An 8,560-nucleotide genomic window follows, 5' to 3' on the forward strand; every position below is an offset into this window, starting at 1 on the left:
CTCACTTGTTTTATCCAACACAAACACTCTGCAGCCATCAAGCTAAGATTAAAGGCATCCTGCAAAAAGAACTGTCAAGTCTAGTTTCCATGCCAAATACACTCAAAGGAGGCACTCGGCACAAAAACTACATGAAAACTCACTGCTCCCCACTTCGGAGGTGCTGTGGTGGGCTGCCCTGATGGGATCAACAGCTCTCACAAGCACTATGCAAGAGATGTGACACCAGCCATGGAACCTTTCAGGAAGATGCAATCAGCCTTTAAAGATATGCAGAAGGGTTGTGCTTTTGGTTGTATTTTTTAACTATATTGTGCGGTTTTGCACAATTAAAACTATTATGCTTCTTGGGATATAATGGTTAAATGCCACTTTATATCCCAAAGGGCATAAATGCATATATTTAACAGTTCACAAAGCCACACAACATAGCTACAAAACAAACCAGCGCACTTACCTTGCCCCTACAGGCTGCCTCCTGACTCCTGTGCAGGTTCCATGACTGGTGTGATGTCCCCAGCATAGTGTATGCCGGGCATCACAAAAGAGCAGAAGCATACACTCCGAAGAGGGTTCAAGTTTCAGGACCTGACGGAGAAAAGAAATGTTTGGGGAATAAAGGATATTCTCATCCCCACTTCTGGGAATATTCAGTTCCTCTGGATAACATGGTCCAAATTCTACGTGCATTCCCACCCTTTGTGTCCCCACTCCAGACTTACCTTCAACTATGGCACAAAACTTAGTGAGCCTCAACTGAAAATCAGGGGAACAAACTATTTTTATTTATGTGTACTTTACTTAGCTCAAATATCAAAATATCACCCTCACTGTTCTGAGGCTTAATTAAATGAGAAGCAAAATCTGGAGCTTCCTTAGCTGATAATGTTTCATCTTCCTGTCACTGGAGATCTGACTAAGCACAGACATTAGGAAGTCATAAAAATAAAAAATAAAATCAAGAAGAGCCCTGAGAACTCATCAAGTCCAACCTCTCTATTCTGCTGATTAAACTGAAAATAGAGAGAAGTAAAGTGACTTGCCAAGGTCACACAGCGAGGCAATGGCAATCAAGATCAAAACACAGATATCCTCAGTCCAAATTCACCTATTTCAGCTGGAAGGTTTCTGAAGGTCTTTAACAGAAAGACATTACTTTAGTTTGATCTCGGGTCAACTTAGATATCTATATATCTAAGCATAGCAGACATATCAAAATGCATCAATGACATAATTTGAGAGGAATAGATACTGATGTATGTGTTATGGCCCCTGCCTAGACTCCTTGCTAGCAGTAGTTTCAATTATACATCTTACAAATGGGAAGAGTGCACCTTACATTAAAAGGCCTTTTGAACCTATCAGGGCCTTTCCTGAGCAGAATAAATATACTCCTACCCAATAAAGAACTGGCTCCATCACCTCTCATAGCCAACTGATCAAATATTCCAAAGTGCAAAGCTCACACATGTTTAAGTGGCTTTGTCATTTCATTTACTTTGTTTAGCTCAAATCAAAGAAATAGAATTTAAAACTAAAAGGAGATTTTTAAAAGAGCAACTTAATGTTATGCATGTATTAAAAGAATGAGAAATTCTACCTGGTGATTTGCTTCACTGTGGTATCAATAATAGCATTCCATTAGAAAAAAAATAAAGACCTTAACTTTTCACATGATTGTATTGATTGTCTGAGCATAGAGAAAGGTATAGGGCACACTAGGCTTTTAACAGTTGTTAGCTCTAAGAGAACAATAAAACCAACTGTAACAAAAAAAAGGCTAAATACTAATAAAATATTTAAATGAAAATGTAAGACAGAAAGTTCTATAATAATATGGGACACAGAAAAAACTGATTATGTATGTAGACAATGACAAAAAAACACACCCCAAAATGTTGGCTTGATTAGGTGGCAAAATTATGGTCAATTTTTATCTTAGATGTCTTTAGTTTTCTGATTTTTGCAATTAAGATAAAAAAAAGAGAAACAGATTATATTAACCCAATTTTTAATAAAATGTATTAATAATAATGCATACTTATTGAAGAAAACTTGAGAAATTCAGAAAGGTAAAATGGGAGAAATTAGTTATTTTATCAAAAAATATAAAAATAAAAAATTGGCTACCATTGTCGTACATTTTAAAAAGTCAAACAAACTACTCTTTCAAAGGGTGTGGATTCTAATACTGTTATTGCTGCTGTTAATTAATTCTAACAATCAATCTCTGCTAGCAAAGTCAGGGCCTGATTTGCCCTTCACATTCACTTCAATATGCCAACACATGCAGTTCTGCCCACTGTCTGTACACTCCACACCCAGCTGCAATGGCACTGCTGGCCACTGCGGGCTCTCCCCAGCAGCCTGTTCAGCTCTCTCCTGACAGCCCCTCTGGAGGATGTGAGCATTATGCTAAAAACAGGAGCCCTGGTGCCTTTAGGCACAACAGCTATAAATATTGCCCTCAGAAACTAGGTCCTGACTTCATACCCCTAGGCCAAACCATAAATAAAATGAACTGTTTTATCTGGAGGCTGGACCACTGTTTAAGGGTGTTCTGAAGCCAATGGAATATTCCTGTTTAACCAAGGAGAAAGTAACCAAATGGAAAGTAAGTGTAAAATGTTAGGATGGTGCTCCCCAAAAGCAGGTAAGGAGTGAAACAGAGAAACTTCCAAATATAAAGAAATAAAAGATTAAAGATATTGCCTATATAGATGTAGGCATATCCTTTCCTAGCAATGCAAGAGAAAAGATGTTGAATTGCTAAACTTGAAAATTCTGAGCTTCTGGAAAATAATTTGGGTATAAGGGGTACATGTATTTTCTTCAAAGTTATTAAATAAAATCATGAGCAATAAAGATATGACAGATTTCAAATACTGAATTCCCAAGGCAAATACCTCTAGACAAAGCAGAGCCAGCCAATCATCTTGCCCAAGTCCTAAAACTTCCATCCTTTTCATTGGACAAGTCCCTGTGGAGTAATACATGTAATTCTTTCTTTATAGAGACTGAGAACACTATGCTAACCCACATTTGCACTCAGCACATTGTCATCTCTTTCCAGGAGTACCAACTGTATATGGGGCCAGCACACATAGAATGACAGTCTTGATTCTGGATAGTTCTGATATCATGTAACTCTCATCTTGCATTTTTCATAACTTTAGAGTCTTTCAAGTTTTCTTAAAAACAAAATAGAAAAAGGCAGCAACAGCACAAAATCACACAAAAATAGTGACATGAATTAATGAATGAAAGTTTTATTTGTAAGCGTTAACTACTTTTAAGATTTGGTTCTGAAAGAGAGGAGAAAATGCTATAGTAGCTGAGAAAAAATAGTTAAGCAGAGGAAAGATTAAAAAAAAAAGATGAGAGGGACTTGAGCTAAATGGGTCGATCCAATAGAGGAGCTCAAAAAACAAACAAACAAAACGGGATGGAAATGTAAGACAGAGGTTCTTCAGAGGACATTTGGAAATGTCTGTGTGCATTTGTTAGTTGTCCCAAAGTAGGGGGCACTATTAGCCTGCAGAAGGTAGAAATAAGTATGCTAGACAATCCTTCACAATGAAGAATTTTCCTAGTCCAAATGCCAACAGCACCCCATGCCCTTCCAACCATCATAAAATTCTTGCTATATTCTAAAACTAAGAATTTTTAACTGACTACGGAGTAGCCCAAATATGAATTGACCAAAAGAGACAAAAACACACAGCTGCTAAAACCTTTCAATATTACCAATCTATACCATGATTTATTAAATTAAAAATATTCAAATTAAATAGTTAATAAGCAAGTTTATATACCATATAATCTCTATATACAAAAGCCTAAGTGACCGTTACGACTGGTCAACTGAACAACCGGTTGACCAGTCGCTATGACACGCACTGACCACCAGGGCTCAATGCAGGAGCTGCCCCCTGGTGGTTAGTGCACTCCCACAGCCAACCTCCCACGGTCCCTCCCCCCAGACTGGGTGAGACGGCCCTGATCGGCCCCATTGCCAGCCAGGCTGAGGGACCCCACCTCTAGTTTTATATAATTGTAAATAACCCATACTAATACATATAAGTATTACATCCTTCTGTATTCTGAGAATATGAAGAAAAGCACACAATGGTCTCAGGTAAAAATTAAAACATATATTCATAGTCAAAACACATTAAATTCCTTGAGTTATAATAAGTTCTTAAGTGGGGAAATTATTTTCCCATATTCATTGTAAGTTACTGTCATAAATGTATGTGCACAATTAGATATGAAGAAAGCAGAATATTACTGTGGACTAACCTTGGTTGACATTTGCACCCTGAGGCAGAGCGTTGGTTAAGTTGGGTAATTCACTGCCATGATTTCCATCTTCCCATGGACAGACATCAACACTGTTCCACTTTTTCAGCTGTTTTAGCCAACTGGCCTTCTGTTCCAACTTGCAGTGGGGATTTAAAACTATACACATCCACAGAGCACCTAATTTAAAAGGAGAGAGGGCAGTAAATTAAAAAAAATTATAAAAATGTTCAATTCTAATACCTAATGATAAATTTTAAACCATTTCAAAATGGATTCAAATCTGTCATTTTTATAACACAATTCTCTCTTTAATCCAAGCCACAAACCCCATGCAGAGTTAATGGAAGGAGGACAACTGAATTTGAACCAAAGATTCAAACACTGTTACAAATAAAGAAGAAAGATATTTCAAATGTTTATTGTTAAATACTTTTCTACTTATGTAACATTTTGGACAAAAAGTCAATAAAAGGTACAACCCTAAGGTCCAGTTTGCCACTTCAATTTAACAACAGATTTTATACATGGATTCTGCAAAAAGCCACTCTAAATAAAGAACACAATGAACACAAATAAACAACTTCCTAGTTTCCTTATAAGAGTGTCAAGCTTTATTGTATTTATTAATTAGTATGCCTATCTATTATATCAATGATGTCTTAAAAATAAAATTCACTTAAATATACTTCCCTAAATGATTTAACCAGGAATTAATCTTTATATAAATGAACTCATTAAATGTATGTCTTTATGTGAATGAAATCACTAAACATTAATCAAAATTACACTTGTTATTTAAGGTAAAAGCCAAAGTGAATTTAGAAGACATAACTTATAATTTGAATTAAGGTTTTGATTTATTACTTTCTAGATTCTTCAGAAAAGAGGTAGCTAATTCAAGCAAATAGTTTACAAGTTTTAAAAGTTCAAGTTTTTCTTTATTAATTTCAAAACAAGATAGATACCAATACTTCAAAGCCATTCACAACACTTTTGCTTTGAAAAGGCACATGTCTGTGTGTATTTTATTTTAATCAGTTGTGTTAAATGAATAATAAAGATAGAAATGATCATTATGTTTTGTTTGTCCAAAAGAGATGCTTTACGTTCTTCCACATTTAATATTAGCAAGCTTCTTCACTTAGAAATTTTGGTATTTTAAATACCGAATAAACTTTTACCACAAGAAAATAAAAGTGGCCATAATCTATCTAAGCCACAGATATTTACAATTAACATTTCCATATTTTTAAATGCCAATTGAAAAACAAAATGTGGTCGAACTAGATAAGCCCACCACAGCTTATCTCTCCCCATGATTATAACCAAAAAATCTGAACAAAATACAAAAAGCAGCAATCTAGGGACTCTGAAAAGTAAAGGCTAAATACTAATAAAATAATATTACAAGCAGATTATGGAAACAAAACATGAAGAAGCAAGCCATATGGGGATGATTTCCTGTTTTCTTTTCCCTCTCTTTTCTTCTGGCTTGGACACAAGATTAGACCCATTAGAGGAACTTTATAGATGGCATGTTCAGCAAAAACTTGAGAGAAATCTCATCTACCTGGTGAAAGGACTGGAAAAGGGGACCTTGCCCTCCACTCGGGAGCAGGAGCAAGGGGATCCTGGATACTGTGTGCAAAGAGGTACAAGTTCTGGTAACATCTCATGTGCATGAAACAGACCCCAGGAAGCACAGCCAAGGCCTTAAAGACTTTATTGACATTGTCACCTGAAGAAGGTGAAACAGGCCTTATATTCTGAATCTACTCTGGTTGATTTGTATGCTTTAAAAAAATAAATTATCCAGAGGATTTTAATAGGACCCAGACTCTCACAACACAATATTCGAAATGTCCAGGATCCAAAATTACTTGGCTTACAAAGAAACAGTAAAATGTGATCAATTCTCAAGGGAAAAACAATCAACAGATGCCAACCAAGATGAACCAGATGTTAGAATTATCAGTCAGAGACTTTATAACTGTGCTCTATGAGATGAAGGTAACCACTATTGAAAGAAGTGAAATACAAACTATTAAAAATGGACTAAATAGAAATTTTAGAACTGAAAAAAAACTCACACCAATATCCGAAATAAAAAATTCACTGGATGGAATCAAGAGCCAATTAGACAGAAGGAAAAGTCAGTGAACTTCAAGATATAAATGATCTCATCTGAAGAACAGAGAGAGAAAAAAACACAACAACAACAAAAACACAGAAAATAACAGAGCCTTAAAGGCAGGTGGGAAAACAGTGTGTCACTGGACTCCCAGAAGAGACAAAAATTTGGGAAAAATAATGACTCAAAACTTTCCAAATTTGGAGAAAGATTAGAGATCTAATAAGCTCAGCTAACCACAAAAAAGGTAAACTCAAGGAAAACCATGACCAAACATCATAATCAAATCACTAAAAACCAAAGTTAAAAAAATCTTGAAAGCAGAGAAAAATGAAATACCATATATAGAGGAATGACTCAAATAATTAGAGCTTCCTCATCAGAAATCATAAAAGGCAAAAGACAGCGAAACATTATATTTAAATTGTTAAAAAAAACAACACAACTGTCAACCTAGAATTCTATATCCAGAAAAAATAGCCTTCAGAAATGCTAAAATAAAGGCATTCTCTGATTAAAGAAAACTAACAGCATTCATTGCCAAGAGACCTGGTCTAGAAGAAATGCTAATGGCAGTTTCTTCAAGGTTGAACAGAAATAATACCAGAGGGAAAGTTGGAATTATAGGAATAGAGGAAGAGTTATAAAAATAATAAATACCTAAGTAAGTGCAACAGACTATTTTTGTCCTTTTAAATTCTTTAAAATAATTATGACTATTGAAAATAAAAATCTGAGCATTGCCTTATGGAATTTTAAATGTACGTAGATGCCCTAACCGGTTTGGCTCAGTGGATAGAGCGTCGGCCTACGGACTGAAGGGTCCCAGGTTCGATTCCAGTCAAGGGCATGTACCTTGGTTGCGGGCACATCCCCAGTAGGGGGTGTGCGGGTGTGCAGGAGGCAGCTGATTGATGTTTCTAACTCTCTATCCCTCTCTCTTCCTCTCTGTAAAAAAATCAATAAAATATATTAATAAATAAATAAATATACGTAGATGAAATACACATGAAAACTATAACATAAAGGAACCTATATAGTTGTTAAAGATACATTCTATTAAAGTGGCAAAATATTAACACAAAGTATATATGTTTGTTGTAATACTGAAAACATTAAAAAATACAAGGAGATACAAACAAAAAGGACAATAAATTACCATACTGAGAAAATTAAGTAATTCAAAGAAGGAGAAAAGAAGGCAGGAGAGAGAGAACAGAGGAATAAAAACAGAGAAGACAAACAGAAAACAAATGATTAGATGGTAGATCTAAAAATCTCAACCACATCAATAATTATATTAAACTAGAGGCCCGGTGCACAAAAATTGTGCACTCGGGGGGGGGGGGGGAGGGGGTTCCCCCAGCCCGGCCTGTGCCCTCTCGCAGTCTGGGACCCCTCGGGAGATAATGACCTGCTGGCTTAGGCCTGCTCCCGGGTGGCAGAGGGCATGCCCAATCCCTAGGTGCAGCCCCTGGTCAGGCTCAGAGCAGGGCCGATTGGGGAGTTGGGGCGCCACCCCCTGTCATGCACAGAGCAGGGCGGATCGGGAGGTTGCGATGCCACCCTCAGTCACGTTCAGGGTAGGGCCAATTGGGGGGTTGGGGCACCGCCCCCATCATACTCAAGGCAGGGTCGATGGGGAGGTTGCGGCGCCACCCCCTGTCACGCACAGAGCAGGGCCCATCAGGGGGTTGGGGCGCTGCCCCCTGTCACTCACAGAGCAGGGCCCATCAGGGGGGTTGGGGCTCCGTACCCTGTCACACACAGAGCAGGGTCGATCAGGGGGTTGGGGAGCTCCCCCCTGTCACGCACAGAGCAGGGCCCATCGGGGGGTTGAGGAGCTCCCCCCTGTCATGCACAGGGCAGGGCCGATCAGGGGGTTGAGGAGCTCCCCCCTGTCACTCACAGAGTAGGGCCGATAGGGTAGTTGGGGCACCGCCCCCTGTCACACACAGAGCAGGGCGGATCAGGGGGTTGGGGCGCTGCACCCTGTCACACTCAGGGCAGGGCCGATCAGGGGGTTAGGGCGCCGCACCCTGTCAAACACAGAGCCGCAGGGCGATCAGGGGATTGGGGAGCTACCCCCCTGTCACACACAGAGCCGCAGGGCAATCAGGGGGT

At 38.4% G+C, this 8,560-nt stretch overlaps 1 protein-coding gene across 1 annotated transcript in view; it reads right to left on the reverse strand.

The window, feature by feature from the left end:
- The window catches only part of ZSWIM6 (zinc finger SWIM-type containing 6), a gene marked incomplete at its 5' end in the record, with an annotated part of 101,288 nt that overhangs the window by 27,094 nt on the left and 65,634 nt on the right, over window positions 1–8,560 (reverse strand). Inside the window, one exon of the mRNA XM_023751596.1 lies at window positions 4,303–4,482. Coding sequence (XP_023607364.1) covers window positions 4,303–4,482 — 180 coding nt within the window. The remainder of the gene's footprint in view (window positions 1–4,302; window positions 4,483–8,560) is intronic.

The sequence above is a fragment of the Myotis lucifugus genome, unplaced genomic scaffold (assembly GCF_000147115.1).
Source record: "Myotis lucifugus unplaced genomic scaffold, Myoluc2.0 scaffold_0, whole genome shotgun sequence".
NCBI lineage: Eukaryota > Metazoa > Chordata > Mammalia > Chiroptera > Vespertilionidae > Myotis > Myotis lucifugus.